Source organism: Pyrenophora tritici-repentis, chromosome 2, assembly GCF_003171515.1.
Source record: "Pyrenophora tritici-repentis strain M4 chromosome 2, whole genome shotgun sequence".
Lineage (NCBI taxonomy): Eukaryota > Fungi > Ascomycota > Dothideomycetes > Pleosporales > Pleosporaceae > Pyrenophora > Pyrenophora tritici-repentis.
Window position 1 is genome coordinate 3847386 of NC_089391.1, and position 16717 is coordinate 3864102.

Consider the following 16717-nt stretch of genomic DNA (forward strand, 5'->3'; position numbering starts at 1 on the left):
CCCGCCAACACTACCTAACCAATTCTGCCTGCCAGTCTGATTCGATAGTCTAGCATATCTCAATCCACCTAATCATATGATCGTTTGCCTCTGTCAATGTGATGACCTCTTCAATGAGAGTAGGAAGTTCCGGTAAGGGGTCCGAGTACAGATCGTTGGTCTGACCAATGAATCTATAGTATTCTCCTTTCGGTCTGAACACGTTGAGATAAGAACATCCGTAAAGCATCCAAACTTCGTCCCCGGGTATTACATCTGTTATTGCGTTTGGTACTGTGATCCGTTTGAGCTTTGACGTCTGAAATGCCCTATTAACATCACCGTAAAGCTCGTTGGACTCATACAGAATCCCATGGAAGATTCCTCGTACAGGCAGTATTCCATCTTTACGGCCAAACTCATCTGACTTGAGTAGTGGATACTTGTGATGCTGTCTTTGATACGCTTCGAGATGGACGTGATGCCATTCTGAAGACCAGGTCGGAACCCATGATGGAGGTCCATATGCAGTGGACACGCTTAGGGTAGCGAGGTAGCCGTAGTACTTATTGCATGCTATTGCCACATCAATGTAAACATCATCAATACACTTGTTGTGTACGTAATCGGGCTGGACACCGTAACTCTCACTGGCCAGACCAAGTAACGCGTAAATCTGGTCTCTGGGGTCCGAGGCTCTCAGTACAAAACGGTCCGTCAACCAGCTCAACAGTGTCCGTCTGAGGCCATCAGACCAATCTATCTTTAATGCTATCAATCTGCGGACTACTCTCCGATTGTATCGTTGGTCTGAGCGTGGGGGTGATTTATTTGCACAAACAAGACACATTGAGTAGCTACAGCGAGCATTGTTCGTTTCAATGTCTCTAGCGAGATCCGGTGGGTTTTCCCCTAAGACACTCACAAGATTCAGCCAATGTGTATAGTCGAAGCTGGCCATGAGATAGGCATCAGGCGATAATATAAACTCTTGACGGATCCATGCTCGGGCCCACCAAGGGCTATTCAGAACGGTATCGACAAAGGTAGTCCAGGAGACATGGATATCCCTAATAGGGGACATCCTTTGGTAGTACTCCACGATAGATGCAACTGTGGAGCCGTCGTGCCAGGGAAAGTTAAAGTTATCCTTTCTCATAACACTTTGAGAAAAGGTATCCACAGCTTGACGTATTGCTTCCGGAGGAATGGTTTGAGATATCCATCCAAGTCCACCCGTGCGATCACCCTCTGAAGTCAAGCTCACGAGTACTTGAGTGGCATTCTTGTAGATTTCGGCCATAAAGCCAACCTGGTGTGATCGTTCCGATGGATTACTTTGGTTGATGCAAACTTGGTCTGCCCAAAGGAGGAGCTCTTGTCCGTCGAATCTATCCCTCCAAAAATGCCGAGCTTGTCGAAGCGCATGACCTAGGTTGGCAAACGCGTTAAACTCTATGCCGTTGACAGTGATGATCTCCGTTTTCTTGGGATCTCCAGCACAATATGACAGAGTAGTGTAATGACCTAGAAGCCTCAATATGTGATTAGTAGGTATAATTGGAAAAGAGAAATATCTATAAGGAATCGGGATGTGGGTTACATACCTTTCTTGTCTGCCATTGATATATTATCAAGAAGTTCACATTGTGTCCGGCTCTTCTTGTCGTCCATCTCTAGGGACGGGTGAACTCGAAGGAGACGTATGCGACGTTCATTTGTATTCAGGTCGCAATACTGGAACTTGGAGTAGAACTCCTCATTCTGTGGTGAGTAGAAGTTGTCGTACTTGGGCTTCTGTGTCGTAGCCCCAGTCGATGCTGAACAGTCCACCAGCCCCTCCATTGAGCTTTGAGGGTAGTTTGCGAAGTATAGGCGCTGAAGAGTCTCGTATCGTCAGAACGCAGGCTCAACGGTAATCATGTAGTTAGGTAGCGTTGCTTTTGGCAAGATAGTGATAAGAGCGTGGACACAAAAGCGTAAAAAAGGCTTGGTAGTATTATGATAGCAAAGCGAAGATGGACTCGTAATGGGAAGGAAGTAGATCAGGCTGAATGACCTCAGGATGTTTGGCTTTGTGGCTGAATGTAGCCGAGAGCTCTAGGGCTTAATGGCGAATGATCGTAGTGAACACTGGGATAACACAGCTAAGTAGCGCCTTGGCTGGGGCAGTGTACCGGTATCGCTCCACCCGACCTAACAACACCTTGCCAGCACTTTCAGCTCCAGATAGTTGCCTACCTGGCTCCTTTGTCGTATTCGCGATCAGGACGCACTTGAAGACCCTGTGGTTTGATATCATTGTAGTTGCATTGTCTGGAATACACACAGATTCCTCACTACCCCACATTCCTTACAAGGCTATCGGGATTCTGTCAATACACATATGCACCCCCAGCTGACCTTGGCGTAGTTGTCCCACTTCCCAATGGGCTTTTGTTTGGAATCAAACCCCTTCTACGATTGTATATCCCAAACACATTGTCGAGCTCTTCCGCCTGCTTAGACACAGTCTCGAAATAACTCCCATCGATACTTCTCTCCCCCATGACCCGATTATCTTGCAATACATTGAGACAAAAGAACACCATATTTGCTAACAGCATGTTGCTCTTGAGTTCAACTTCCGACGCGATCTCATGTGCCCCTATTTCCCGGCCGTCGTTGACGTACATTCTGACTGTGTACGTTGTGCTGTCGAATTCAATGTAAGAGATAGGAGATTTGAGCGCAATTTCGGCTAGGACAAGTCCGATGCGGAAGATTTGGATATGCTGGGAGATATCGCGTTCGTCTCTTCTCCGATGGTTGGCTTCGCGACATTGCTCCAAAGCGCGAGTGGTCGACGATAGCCCAGGAGTTGCAGTCAACATACAAGTCCATTGGCCATCTTTGGTTCTGCGCCATCGAACGTTTGCGCAGTCGAGGAAAGTCAGCCACTGACTTCCTATGAGTCGAGCAGAGCCCTGTGCGATGCCACTCGCTATCGCGTTCTGGTCTTGAGAGTAGAGTTTTCGTGAGCTGAGGGAGGTGTGCTGGTTCCGTATGATATTCGCCAAAGCGTCCTTATACTCGAGATCGGCCAGTAGAGTCGTTGGAGGATATCTGATCTCAAATCCTGCAGAATTCGATGAGAGAGGTGAGAGATAGCTAATGCCCTGCCGTTCATATGCAAGCGCTGATACCGCAGTAGCAAGATCTTGCGGAATCATATAAGGACTTCTTTTGATCTTCTTTGGATGCACAAGTACTTCATGGCTCTCTTCACTCATGCTTAACAACAGCGCAAAGTCTCTTTTGTAGATACGCGGTACAGAGAGTCCGATATGCAATCGGTTTCCCCGACTGGGTATACTACATCGATGTAGGAGCTCAGCATCCCTCTGTGCACTGACCACATCCAAAACTTCTTTTGGTATCATGTTCGTTCTACCATCGCCGAACTTGATGTACAAACGCCGTCCTGGAAGTCGCTTGATTCTGGAGAAGTTTTCTGGATGTTCTCTTTCGAAGAAGTAGTCGGAAAATTGGTCGAGCAGGGTGATCTTATATTGCAGTCGCTTAAGCTCCACCTCTAACTCATCGGCTTTGCCCATGACGCTCATAAAGAATGTATACGACCATATGCTGCTACGCCGTATCATCCACAAACATTCTTTCACTCGTTCATCGTCTGTGGTGTTGTGGATACCTGCACGACCTGTAGGTTGTGCCTTGAGCGCCACGCCCCTCGCTCGCTTGATGCCGTTTTCGATGTTCCGGAATATAATCTTTATCATCCCCAGTGTAGCCATGATCCGATCATGGCCCTCCTTTCCGAACAAAGCTCGCGTATGCAAATCCGGGCGTTGAACTTGGATGTCGTATCTATCTTGCCATCTGTCCAAAGAGAGTTGTGCAAAGTCAAGTCCCTCACTGATATCGAATAGTCGTTCGGATAGTTGCTTCCATTTACGGACTTGTTGTGCAAAAGTGTTTAGAGCGTTTCCTGCCGTAAAGAGACCAGAAATGATCGCCACAACTTCTGCCATGATCTCTCCGGGGTGAGCACTGGAGTTTCGATGACGATGCTGAAATCTGTTGTGATTGTGGCGAAGTGGAATGAAACGCGCATGCGGCACAGTCGAGGGGTTGCAGTGAGAAACGCAGCGGATAAGATTTGTTGAAAGCTATCCCTTTGCTAAAAGAACAGGAGAATAATCTATCGTTGAGAAAAATTATTTTGGGGGTATCAAGTATCGTGTACAGAGAAATGATAGGCTGAAGTATTTTGGGTGCATAATGGACGGCCTCATGACCCGTGATACGCTGCGGCTGAATTATCGCGACCATCAGCTTGTCAACTTGAGGGGTAACGTGGTGGCATTAGCTGTACGCATAGCCACTCAGGTTATTGTGTGGTGTTGCTCCGCCTCAAACGGCCCCCAAAGGCGTCGGGTCATGTTGCCTGGTCAGGCATTTAGGTAACACCACCGATATGACTGTGGCTGCTTCTTGAACTCTTTGTTTCCGCAGGATTCTAGACCCCACTGACGATCTCTCCCAACATTCAGGCCATTGCGAAGGCGACAGCAATTGACCACAGCCCCATCAGTAGGCGCAGGCTTTATTGCTGGCATTTACATTCTTGACAAGGTCTACGCGACTATCTTTCTACTCAGTCGCTTTCATCTGTTTCAGATCACGATAATGGCGGCACACTTTTCTTCGGACTTCCTGCGACCCGACGATGATCGAGAAGACAGATATGACAAAAACTTCGGCCACCACCGGTCGCGTTCAGGAGGTTATGTGGACCATTTAGAAGAACAAGCCAGGTGGGATAGGCGCGACCGAGAACGCCAGATGAAACGGTATCATGATAGCCAATACGGCAGATCATCGTCTTCCAGATATTTCAACCAACCCACAAGCCCTGACCGGCTGGGTGTCCCTGTTTTCGAAATAAACCGGAAGCCACGATCAAGTTCACACAGCGACGCAAGAGAGAGGGAACTGAAAAAGGACTACAATGTACGCGAAGTACGACCAGGCCCTGCAGTATTCAACGATGAGGAATACGCCAGAGATTCCAACCCCTTGAGTCAATTACCAGTCAGAACGAAGCCAAAGCCGCAGCACCAGAAGAAACCAAGCATCAAGGTGGATATACATCAAGACAAACCCCCCATTCCCAGCATGGATTCAGCTTCCACACCAAAGCGCAGTCCAAACGCTAGCCCAAGATCACCTATCGTGCAACCACAACTGCTCTATCAGTTCGAAATGGTTCAAAACAAGCTGAGCCAGATCAACAAGACGTGCGCGCCATACATAGACGTCGAAGCAGCCAAACCCCAAGACCTAACGTTCGAGAAGATATCCGAGCAAGCAAACGCATTCTCATTTGACCTGGAAGTATGTGCCCACATCACCAATCTCGACGGCCTGGCAGCATACGACCTACGCAAAAAAGGCGTCTTGGACGCCGCATCAAAAGGCCTTGATCGCCTAATTGATTCAATCACAGAGCTGAACAGTGCTTGTTCACAAGCCAAGCCAAAAGACCTCAAGTTTGAAAAACTCCCCAAAGTTGACGATGACAACTTGTTCAATGAAGATGACTATGACGGGTATGTTCCATGTAGAAACCACACAACAACAATCCTCTTGACTAACTTCAACAAGCGATGAACCTCACTACACAGACTCCCTCAGCTTCGTCATTCACGCCTGTCTACACAGCATCGAGCTACAGATTCAGAACCTAAAGTTACTAAGCCGAACGCTACAAGAGGCGACACCAGATGCGAGGGACGAAGTGGATGCTGTTTCGAGGATAGTAGCGGAGAGCGTGAAGTACTTTGGATCCAAGGAAGCGTTGCGGCGCTACTCGATAGATGAGAGATTTTCGGGGAGGAAAGCTTTGGAAGAAGCGAGAATTGCGAATTCGGGGCGAACAGGTAGAGGTTATACACGGCTTGTATAGGTTGGTTGAGTAATGTGGGGGGGAGAGGTTTGGGGATGGCGTAGCGGCGCTCGGGATGATAAGTTATATACCCTAATTAAGTACTTGTTCCTGTAGTTTTTGGAATGTCCTATCGTATTTCTTTTTTAATTTCCACATCCTAAAATGGTGTAGATCCATCGCGCACAAATTTGATTCACGCAATGATGATGGATGTGTGTAGCTTGAGACGCTACGGTACCGTTTGATTGTCGTTGAGCGTACAATATAGCATCTAGACGAAGCCTGAATTACCTGGGTACATAGATACTCAGTATAGTGTATTGGTATCTCGACCGAGACCGACACTAATCATTATCAAGAATAAGCCCATACATATGTTTCTTTCGAACTATCCGCTACAATGGTTCCACCACTAGCTTACAACCGTCACAACTCACTCGTCTCGGCCATGGCGGTGGAAAATGTAGCCAACATAGCCGGAAAGATTATTCTTACCACAGGCGTAACGCAAGGCGGGATGGGATGGGAGCAACTTTTATCGAAACAATTCCAATCCACTAACCGAAACTGCTCATCCTAGCGGGTCGCTCAGCTGAAAAAGCCCAAGCTACCCCAGAAAAGACAAAGTCTAAACCAGCGAGCGCAAATGTCGAGGTGCGCATGCTAATTCTAGGCCTTTGTTCGTAAAAGCAGATCCGTGAAGCTGCCGAAGAAGTCCTCACCTATCCCGAATTGCACATCAATATCGTACTCAATTCGGCGGCAACAATGGGAGGCCCATACCGCAAGATAGAGGATGGTATCGAGATCAATTTTGGCTCAACCACTTCCTCTATACCAATCTGATCATGCCCAAAGTTCTTGCTTCCACACCCCACTGGATCGTCAACGTATCAAGCGATGGCCATCGCCGGGGCAGCATACAGTTCAATGACTGGAACTTTTAGGATGGCAAGACATACAGTCAGTGGGAAACGTATGGACAGAGCAAGACGTTGAGTTATTTTCATGCTCATGCCCACTTCAAGCACCGTGTAGCCTCATGTGCATCTTTACACTCTAGTCCGCAAACTCTTGCTCCACACTTCCTACACTTGATCTGTCCCCAGTATCCGCAGTTATCGCAGAATTGTCGTTGTGGAGGGCCCCCTGCTGGAGGAGGTGCAGCATGGCTAGCAGCGTACGAAAGCGGCGGTGCAGCGAGCAGAGCCTCGAGCTCAGCAGGATTGAGTGGTGCGGGCATAGACCGATCGATAGAGAGTAGTGCATCATCTGCATTCGCGGTGTCGAGTCGGGATGGTGTTTGAGCAACGGCTGTGGGCCCTGGCGTTGCTTCTATAGGCGTCGCTGGCATAGAAGCAATAGTGCTCTGCTTTCGTAATGCCTGTGCTGCTCCCCTCCCTCCTGCCTGTGATACACTTCCTCTTGATGCCGCTGCCACCTGTCCAAGTTGCGCCTCTTCATCATCAAGCCAATGCTTGATCTGCCGCTGATACTGTATAATCCTTCTCGCATTCTGCGTCTTGGGCACACTCAGCTTCCCTGGTATGGTGATGAGCTGCTTGGGATCATTGTCGCGTTCTAGTTCTGCTATGCGTCGCGCGATGGCGGTTTGCTGACGCGCTGAGAGTTCGTTTTCGCCGCGTTGGCCGCCCGGTGCTGCTGCCGCGGCGCGCTTCTTGTTCTTGGGGTTGATGGCAACTTTGGAAGGGTCGTAACCAGTGTCGACAACATATGTCCATCCTGGCGCAACGGTCGCAGCCGAGTTGGGGAGGACCTCAACGTGTGGCATCGTGAACTCGTAGTGGTGGGAATGATTAAGGTTGCGCGGGGGAAACTTGGTGAGGCGTAGAAATTATGGATCACATGTCGACGCACCAACACCCTTGTCTCGTACCTGCATGCGACCGATGCGGGGTACATGTATCGTATAGACTAGCTTGTATTCTCCATCTCTTTGTCTTCCCGGGGAGAAAACGTCATAGAGAGGGCCATGTATTGAACAACAATAATTCACCCAGAGCATATCTCATTCCAAGACTGGACACATGGCGCCAGAAAGGAAACCACCTATTATCCTTCCCCCCTCGAACCCCGCAAGCGACATCACTAAATCAGCAGCCTTCATCTTTGTACATGGCTTCGGTGATGATGCAGAGGGTTTAGAAGGCATAGCACGCCAATTTCAATCTGCTGCCAAACTACCACACATTACTTGGGTCCTCCCGAACGCCCTACACAACCATGAACTAGCAGCTACTGCATGGTATATGCCAACAAGCCTATCTCCTTATCCACCCTCGCGGCCAGAGCTTGTAGAGGACGAAGATAAAGACGGGATAATGGGTACTGTGGCTTATATCACGACCCTCGTCGACAATCTAGTTGCACAGGGCGTACCAGAGAAAAGGGTTGTCGTGGGGGGCTTCTCCCAAGGCCATGCCATGGCTTTGCTGACGGGATTGATATCGAAATATTCGGGTAGACTTGGAGGTTTGGTAGGACTATCAGGGTATCTGCCTTTGGCGGAGCAGATAACACAGCTACGAGAAGAGGCTGGGCTACCGAAGGAAGCGAGGGACGATGTGGAAATCTTCTTAGCAAGAGGAACTGGAGATAGGATGGTACCGAAACGATATCACCGCTTATGCTGTGAAGCATTATATGAGCTGGGTATTAAGGAAGAACAAGTGACTGTACACGAGTATGAAGGTATGGGACACGTTATGAACGGAGCCGAGTTAAGAGACTTGTGTAGCTGGCTAGAGAAGGTGATACCTGTGATTGATTAGGACAATAGGATAGTCATAGCTTACATGTATCATACCTCTCCATAGGTACACACTTATCTTGCATGCCTTATGACTCTTCCTGCTCCATCTCGAAATCAAAGTTCCCAAGGTACACACACAGAGCCTGTCGTCATGAGTGATTCTGTCAAGATACGTACAGGATCAGTCTAACGTACCTTACTAGCACCCATCATAGCATAATGCGCAACTTCCAACTTTTTGCCGTCTTGTCCATACCTCGCAATCTGGTTCAGATCTGAAGTCCTGGGTAGGTACAGAACAACTTCCTTGCTAATCTTCGTGAAACTCTTGTAGAGTTTGTCAAGATTGTATGGTTCCATCTTGGTGAGGTCAAATACATCTTCCGCGCCATACTCAGTTCCTACTACTGTCAGCGTGACGCAAATACTTTTGATGTGAACATACGAACCTCCCCACGGCGGACTAGCAAAGACAACCACATTGCTTTGGCCCGAGAACCTGCTAATGACATCGAAACAGTCTCCCGGCAGCCAAAATATCTTACTGCTTACACCGTAGATCTCAGCATTGTGCTTTGCGCACATGAGCGTCTTGGGATCTTTCTCAATCGCAAAAACGCGTTCCCAACGGCCTGAACGCGCCAGCGCTATGGCATTACCACCCACGCCGGCAAAAGCATCCACAATGACCGTCTTCTCCTTGGGCGCCGACTCTGAAATGTGAGCAGCGATCTTGTTTGCAATGGGCTCTGGGGTTACGCCAAACCAGGCGTCTTCTGTCATCCAAATGCCCTTGTCGTATTTCTCCCAGATCTTGAAGCGTTGATGCCAGTACCTGAGAGGTATTAGTATAAGTCTCTAAAAAAAAAGTAATTGACATAGACACGTACTTTTTGAGATGTTCGGGGAATTGTTCGACGCTCGCCCACTGGTCTATCTCATGCTCATCTGCTTTCTCGCTCATCTTTACGACAAGCCCTTCTGTGCTCCTTCAGATAGCGCAGAATCCTCGATGACCAACCGACAATTTATTTTGAAGACGAGAGAGCGTGTTGATGATGAACAGTCGAACAAGCAGAATGGACGAGTGAGAGCAATCCTGAATAGCCTTGCCTCTTTGGGACTAGGCTGACCAAATGCGACTGCCTGGGGATATTCGCCAGAATCACGTGTCAGGGCATGTATAGGCTTTTATTAGAGAAGATTACACGTCCTAATAGTCCTTAATTATATCAAGTTCAGGGTAGGCTTTATAGGCAAGCAGCATCGACGGCATCCTCGCAACCTCATACCTGCCCCACTAGCGCGCCGCAGACTCCAAGCTATGACCACCTCCCAAAACCTCCAAGTCATCATTAACCCACCGTCCAACCCAACATCGTCAAAATCGCCACTTTCAAACAGCCCTTCCACACAGACACCATCGACACCGGAGCCTCTTCTAATGTCTGTATTCGGGGCGCTAAACCGCTTCATCTCGCGGCTCGACGCTGCACCTCTCAACGAAGAACACCAATCCGCTACTAACGGCGCATATGGATTCCAAGTTCTGAGGAATACCAACCTTGAGGTCCCTCTAGAGCCTTGGTTCGACTATGTGATTGGTATTAACGGACGGACTATTGTGAGTTACTCGAACTGGGGCAAGGGCAAGAAAGAGCACGTGATTGTGGGTAGTGCGAAAGGAAGCAGGGGAATATGAGAAATGAGGATATGTGGCTGTAGGGTTACAGTTGCTGACTTGGATCGTTGAACAGGACAACCCAGACCCAGGCCTCTTTGCGACAGAGGTACGCAACTGTGCTGGGACGACGATCAGTGTCGGGGTGTTCAGCGCGAAGGTAGGTCTTCTTTCGCGTCATGCTTTCACTCTGCATATCACACGGCATGCTGCAAAGTCATTCGACTTCTTCACAACCCCACCAGAAGTCAAAATAAGCTTCAAATGTATATTTCAATGACTCGATAAACATTTACTACTACTACGTACGGTTCTGACTCGCAATCTCAGGGTCAAAAGATCCGCGAAGTTTATCTCCAAATCCCAGCCGATCAGCCCACCCTTGGCGTTTCCCTGCAGTGGTCCCCTCTGTCCATCTCAGAGGACGTCTGGCACATCCTAGACGTGGCGCCCAATTCGCCTGCTGACGCCGCAGGCCTACTTCCCTACGGCGACTACGTCATCGGCAGCCCCGAAGGCCTAGTGCGCGGGGAGTCCGGTTTGAGTGAGCTTGTTGACGACTTCCTCAATAGACCACTGAGGCTGTATGTGTACAACCACGAGTACAATGTCACCCGACCTGTTACCATTACGCCAACGCGGACTTGGGGCGGTGAGGGTGCATTAGGCTGTGTGCTTGGCTTCGGCGCTCTGCATCGCATCCCCGCCGGTCTGGACGAGCCACCACCAGCTCCTGGAGAGACGTTCTTCTCTGCTGGCGATTCGGCCTCTTTTGATGAGAAACGCCCATTGACCGCGTCCATGGATGCCCAATACCAAGGTCAAGGTGCCCCTACAGAGCTCTTCGTGCCGGCAAACATGGCGCTACCTTCAAAGTCTCCGCCTGCCCCGGGCACTGCACCCCCGCCCAAAAAGAAGGGCAGAGCGCATCACGTAGTTAGCCCCGCTAGTGGGAGCGGTGGTGGACTAGACGACTACTTCAAAGAGGGCGAGCAGAAGAGTTTGGAGCAGGACTATGCACCCAAAAAGGCCAGTGCAGTACCACCTCCACCCAAAGTTGGAGGCCCACCTAGAGGCCCACCAAAGAGTGCCAGTGCCAGTAGGACAGGTACACCAGTACAAGGTAGCAACGGTGGTGAAGCCGAGAATGTTACTGAAACAGAGCCCGAGACAGAAGAGGCATAAACCGCTATCGAATTCGTTAGTCACATGCATCAGAATTACTAGCAAAAGAGAAAGATCATCAAAACATACCTATTAGCTGGCCAACCAACTCTTTCCCCCGCGCCCAAGCCCTTGTTTCCACTCATCTATCAGCCTCAAAGTCAAGCTCCTCGCGGAATCGGCTAATGCGCCTCCGCTTCTTCTCATCCACACTCTCATTACTCATGTTGCTTCCTTGCGTCATGAATGAATCCACTCGTGCTTGCACTTCCGGTCTCTTGTTCGCCGTCGTACTAGTGTTTCCTTCCTTGCGTCCACTGACTTTTTCAAACGATGATGGTTGGTGGGGGGAGGTGGGCGAGTTGTAAGGCGAAGTGTCCGGTGAGGAAGAAGCCGAGAGCGAGGTTTTGAGCTTCGTGGTGAGGGTGCGGAAGATGGGCATCTTGGCGGTGTAGTAGTTGTAGTTGTAGTTTTAGCAGTGGCAGCTATTCCAGTATTTGGTGTAATTGTTGTAATTATGTCGTCGGTAAATGGTATTGAATCGTGACTCCGAGTGTTGGCATGTATCGAGTATTATTGTTTAGCGAGAAAAACCACCCCAGATTTATGATTCAGAAAAATAAAAGATTAACGGCCGGAGGAAGGTGGGGAAGGAAGCAAGAAGCAAGTGTTGTATACGTAGTATATATATAAAAAGGAGTTGCGTTGCCATGCGCAGAGGCACACGACCACTATATACATGGCCCACACCCCACCACACCCACAACGCATAACCACTACGAACTGGCATCCCCAATCCGGAGACCAAGTCGAGCACACACGCACAGTCAGGGGCGCGGGGGCCAACTTGCCCTTTGCTTGGGTCCCGTCCCTCCATACACTGGACCACCTGGGCAACAAACCGCCCACCAGGCCGGGCCCCAAAAGCAGGGGGTCGTCAAGGGCCCCCTATGCCCCAAGCAAGCAAAGCATCGCACCAGTTGCGCCACTCGACAGCCAACAACCCAACATGTCAATAAACAGGCGCAGTAGTTTCAAACCGCGGGTGCCATGCGACGGAGACGGTGAGATCCAGACCGGGCGTCAATGTGGCCGGCAAAATGTGGATTCCTTCTTTTGTGTTGCAAGCCCAGACCCTGCGCTAGACCGCTGATCTGTACAGCTCGTTCCTGGCAAGTTCGTTTGGGTGGGCTGGCACGCGCGGGCGGAAAGCCGTCACATGGCACCATGTATCAACGAACACACGTACGGGTTCCGCTAAGCTATTGAAGATGTGCAAGAGGGGAGAGGGAGCATGCGTTTGGCCTTTTGCCAAGCCGCTCTAGGGCTCCACAGCAGAAGAGACAGACTGGTGAATGACCCGTTCATTCGTGAACAACGTGTATTCGGTACGACGCGCTGCAGCCCCGGAGCAATATGCACCAATATTCTTTTTCAACCAAAGTATAAAATATCCCATCGGCTGTGCAGCAGCAGATCGAAACGATGAGATTTTCCCCGATGGAAGAATAATTAAAACGTTTACGCTTGGACTAAATTCACCGCCGGATGTGCGTTGCCGACCTCTGGGTTTTGTGATGACTCTGCTGCTGTTCTGCCTGCTGCTGATTGGCTCACGTAAGCAATGACGGCGTTGGAGAGGGGGTGGTTTGACACCAGGAAAACATTGTCGACATAGTCATGCGCACACCTGCTGCCGACACAACCCCAAAACCATACCAGTCGCACACCAAACCCACTTGACCTAGCATAGCTCTCTGTTCGCGCCTGTGTTTGGGGAGAACGCCGTTCATCCGGCTCTAACTGCAAGAAATCGCCAACGGCTCCGTTCCACCCATTTTCTTTGGTTGAGAACCGCAGAGCCAAACATCGATCGGTCGTTAATGACCCCGCGGCCCCTTTGCTTGGTCGTCATCGTCGAGACGGCGGAACGGCCGCGTCCGTTAGCTTTCTGAGACCCAAAGGCACTCCTCTACGCGAGACGATCCACCGCTCTTTACCCTGCGGTAACTAACGACTTGCAAAAATAGCCATGTCCCGGCATCTTCGACTCTCATACGAACTTGTCAATTTCGAAACAGTTAGATAATGTGCAAGGTCGTGTTGTTGTACCCATTATTACCATCTAGACCACGGGCAAACGAGAATGGCGTTGAAAAAAATGGTTGATACGAGAGGGTTGGAGTTCGGCACTGACGGGTGGTGGAGACTCCCGTGAGCGGCTGACATCTGACGTACACTGACATGACTCCGACACCAAACCGTGGTTCATTCACCGCATGTTCGCTCTGCCGAACTGGCGCCGTGAGCCGTGGATTAGTCCTAGCAGAAAAACCATCACGAGGTGCTTCGATCTTGACATTGCGGATGATTCCGGGAACGGAACTTCAGATGCAAGACACGTGCTTACGTAGGTGGCCCGATGAGTGCAGCTACAGCATAGGTTCGGATGAATCGAGGCGAAGATGCGCATGCACATCGTTAAGGTGTATTCGCCAGCAGTATCTATCTGCGATCTCTTTGTGAAGCAGTGATGCCCAGGCGGGCCCTTTCGTAAAACCCAGACCAACTCCAGCCTATTTTTGACAAATGTCTATCCAAAAGAATCCTTAGGAGATGAAAACTAAACGCCATTTGGCCCGTAGGAGTACCCATGCATGCAAATGAGCTGATAATAGGCAGGAAGCCCGAGGGACAGTGTTGTGAACACTAAAAAGAAACGCCGTAAGGTGAAGAGAGAAGAAAAGCTCCAAGGCTATGACTACCTCATCTTATGTCCAATTGGAAAGGCTTGAACTTGGCTCCGATGGTGTTGCATCGTGGACATGTTGGCGCCCGACCGCGATTGTGCTCGCTAACCAGGACGTCTACGCACTCTTGGCATAGACCGCAAATGCATTCAGAGCATGCATAGCTATCGCGCAATATGGATAATTTCCGACATGCAGCGCAGTAAATTTGCACGGGGAAAAGAGAACTGGGAGATGAGTCAGACAGGCCTTGAGAAGGCATGTGGAAGTTTTGGCCAGACATGGCTGATTCAATGGAAGATTCGACAGAAGGGAAAGGCTGAAGGTCCGACATATCTGGCGGCGGAGGCGTCAATGCGTTGTTCAAGGGCGATGCAGTATATGACTGGAGTTGTGAGGCAAAGTTGAATGGTGGCAGAGAGGTTCGGCTGTGCATCATGTGAGGTGAATGGTTTGGAGACTGTGGCACCTGTTCGAGTTAGATGAGATATAACGTTTGAAAATATTACTAACCGGTGTGAGATCTCGACTGTCTTCCTCTGTAGCTGAAGCTGCAGCATCGATCAAGTCTTCCCACCGCTTCCCCATAATGGCTGCAGCTGTTGCAGGCTCGGCCGAGTATGCCTTTCTTTCGTAGCTCAGTCTGCGGTTAAACTCCCGTGACCTCTGCCGCTCGTGTTTTCCTCGTCGTGCATGTTGTCCTACGGACGATTTGCGGGGCCTGTTCGGTTTGAGTGAATGCGCGCCTGGTGGCAGCGTCGAGGATCGACCAGGAGGCGATCGTGCAAGGGAAGATGGCAGCAATTCCTGCTGAATGGAATTTGAGGTATAATAAGGTTCTTCGGCATTTATGTGTTGTTCTATGGGGGTTGGAGCGAATCGCGCGCGAGGCCTGAAGCTCTTGGAATCCTGGTCAGATGCTGCGTCCTGTTCACAGCATTCGTTAGCTTCTTGTTATGCAGGGAAAAACTGCGACGCGGGTACACACAGGATCTGAGTCCCAGTCGTATTCGGCACGATGGTGGTGTAACGAAGCCAGGGCAGCTGCAGCCGTCGCAGCAGGTAGGAGCGACGGCCGGCGCGCTCCGTCCGAAGATGATGGGACATGGTGGTTGCCAAAGTCGGGCTCGAAGAAGGAGTTATGTTCGTTTGCGCTATAGTCGTACGTCTGTGGCGCTACCGCAGCGCTTGTCGTCGCCGTGGTTGTGGGAGGAGGTGGGGGCCGTTCTTGTGGTGGTGTGTTCACCATCAACATGAAGCTCTCCTGCAAGCAAGGAAGTTGGGTCAGCACGTGTATTGCGCAAAAATCGCCATTCTTGACCTTACCTCTGTGGCCGGCAGTTTGGAAATGTAATGCTCGGGGTGAGCGCGCCGGATGTGCTCCTGCATAGACCGAAAGCGCTTCTCCTACACATGGCGTGTTAGTCTGGCTGCACCCGCGAGCTTTGAAGCTTCGAAGCTTGCCATGACGTGCGTCATCTATAGTGAGGACTTACGCCAGTGCAGCGCTTTCGACAAGCCGAGCTGTCATGGTTGCGCAACGGGCAAACGACGACATTGTTCTCGTCGCTGACAGAGAAGGAGCTGGTGAGCGGTGCTGCGCGCGAAGACGGCATGGCTGCGAGCATCAACGGCAGGAGCTTCCAGACGATGCAATGGCGCGCAGAGCGCTAAAAGAAAAGGTTAAGAAGCTTCTTTATGAGCTCGGGCAGCTTGGGAAGGCGGCGAAAACTATGGTAGGGGCCGCAGCGTGGCTTCCCAGGAATGTCTGGGTGAAGAAGCTCTGAGCTGAAGTTGCCGTTACTGCGGACAGACGTAACTGGATGCGGGGCAGCTGGGAACGGCCGCGGGGCTTGAGAGAAAGATCAATGATCAAGTAGATGCTTTGTTCGAATTTCACAATTGAATCCAGGGACGACCAGCGCGACAAAAAGTGTAACCGTAATGCGCTGCTGCCGTAGAAGCAGAGCTGTCTCGCCACAACGAGCTCGAGTGGATGAGCAATCAGACGACAGCTCTGCGACGAAGAACCGGATAGCTTGAAGAGCTCTGTGCTGCCCAATGACCTCGCGCTTGAATAGGATTTTTTGCGCTCCAATCACATGGCGCCGTTGTGGAGACGACGCAAATCGCTTGCATGGCGCAAGAAGCATTCTCCCTGCTTCCCACGCTCAAGTGCCGTGTGCTGCAAAAGCTTCAGACTTCTGAACGCACTTGGACCAATGCCGTCTAAACCGAGACATCTTGAGCAGAACCGCCGGCTACCGCGCCATGGACATGCCTGGCAAAGATTTTTGCTTAACAACGCCGAGCTACAAGCAGCATCGGCCGCCAGGGCTGGGGACAGCTGCAATTGGCCGCATGCAGATGCTCCTAGCATGAATTGGAGCCCGGCTTGAGCTGACCGCGAGCCGTCGAAA

The 16717-nt window shown here is 50.4% G+C and overlaps 9 protein-coding genes across 9 annotated transcripts; 3 read left to right on the forward strand and 6 right to left on the reverse strand.

Annotated features, from left to right (window-relative positions):
• Positions 1-49: 49 nt before the first annotated feature.
• Positions 50-1824, reverse strand: PtrM4_069230 (uncharacterized protein; the record flags this gene model as incomplete). Its single annotated transcript, XM_001933591.2, has 2 exons — positions 50-1506; positions 1587-1824. The coding sequence occupies 2 exons, from the start codon at positions 1822-1824 to the stop codon at positions 50-52; spliced, it is 1695 nt and encodes a 564-aa protein (XP_001933626.2).
• Positions 1825-2354: 530 nt separating this feature from the next.
• On the reverse strand, positions 2355-4010 carry PtrM4_069240 (uncharacterized protein; the record flags this gene model as incomplete). Its single annotated transcript, XM_066105852.1, has 1 exon — positions 2355-4010. The coding sequence occupies one exon, from the start codon at positions 4008-4010 to the stop codon at positions 2355-2357; it is 1656 nt and encodes a 551-aa protein (XP_065964479.1).
• A 658-nt stretch (positions 4011-4668) lies between these two features.
• PtrM4_069250 (uncharacterized protein) lies at positions 4669-5947 on the forward strand (the record flags this gene model as incomplete). The annotated part of the gene is made up of 2 exons (XM_001933592.1): positions 4669-5591; positions 5647-5947. The coding sequence occupies 2 exons, from the start codon at positions 4669-4671 to the stop codon at positions 5945-5947; spliced, it is 1224 nt and encodes a 407-aa protein (XP_001933627.1).
• A 994-nt stretch (positions 5948-6941) lies between these two features.
• PtrM4_069260 (putative HIT finger domain protein) lies at positions 6942-7721 on the reverse strand (the record flags this gene model as incomplete). Its single annotated transcript, XM_001933593.1, has 1 exon — positions 6942-7721. One exon carries the CDS (start codon positions 7719-7721, stop codon positions 6942-6944), a length of 780 nt encoding a protein of 259 aa, XP_001933628.1.
• Positions 7722-7977: 256 nt separating this feature from the next.
• PtrM4_069270 (uncharacterized protein) lies at positions 7978-8721 on the forward strand (the record flags this gene model as incomplete). The annotated part of the gene is made up of 1 exon (XM_001933594.1): positions 7978-8721. One exon carries the CDS (start codon positions 7978-7980, stop codon positions 8719-8721), a length of 744 nt encoding a protein of 247 aa, XP_001933629.1.
• Positions 8722-8788: 67 nt separating this feature from the next.
• PtrM4_069280 (methyltransferase) lies at positions 8789-9666 on the reverse strand (the record flags this gene model as incomplete). The annotated part of the gene is made up of 4 exons (XM_001933595.1): positions 8789-8845; positions 8898-9103; positions 9152-9537; positions 9593-9666. The coding sequence occupies 4 exons, from the start codon at positions 9664-9666 to the stop codon at positions 8789-8791; spliced, it is 723 nt and encodes a 240-aa protein (XP_001933630.1).
• Positions 9667-10026: 360 nt separating this feature from the next.
• On the forward strand, positions 10027-11568 carry PtrM4_069290 (GRH1, Peripheral Golgi membrane protein; the record flags this gene model as incomplete). Its single annotated transcript, XM_066105853.1, has 3 exons — positions 10027-10371; positions 10460-10543; positions 10714-11568. The coding sequence occupies 3 exons, from the start codon at positions 10027-10029 to the stop codon at positions 11566-11568; spliced, it is 1284 nt and encodes a 427-aa protein (XP_065964480.1).
• Positions 11569-11689: 121 nt separating this feature from the next.
• PtrM4_069300 (uncharacterized protein) lies at positions 11690-11989 on the reverse strand (the record flags this gene model as incomplete). Its single annotated transcript, XM_001933597.1, has 1 exon — positions 11690-11989. One exon carries the CDS (start codon positions 11987-11989, stop codon positions 11690-11692), a length of 300 nt encoding a protein of 99 aa, XP_001933632.1.
• Positions 11990-14313: 2324 nt separating this feature from the next.
• PtrM4_069310 (uncharacterized protein) lies at positions 14314-15913 on the reverse strand (the record flags this gene model as incomplete). The annotated part of the gene is made up of 5 exons (XM_066105854.1): positions 14314-14766; positions 14811-15224; positions 15286-15561; positions 15624-15704; positions 15794-15913. 5 exons carry the CDS (start codon positions 15911-15913, stop codon positions 14314-14316), a joined length of 1344 nt encoding a protein of 447 aa, XP_065964481.1.
• Between the last annotated feature and the right edge of the window lie 804 nt (positions 15914-16717).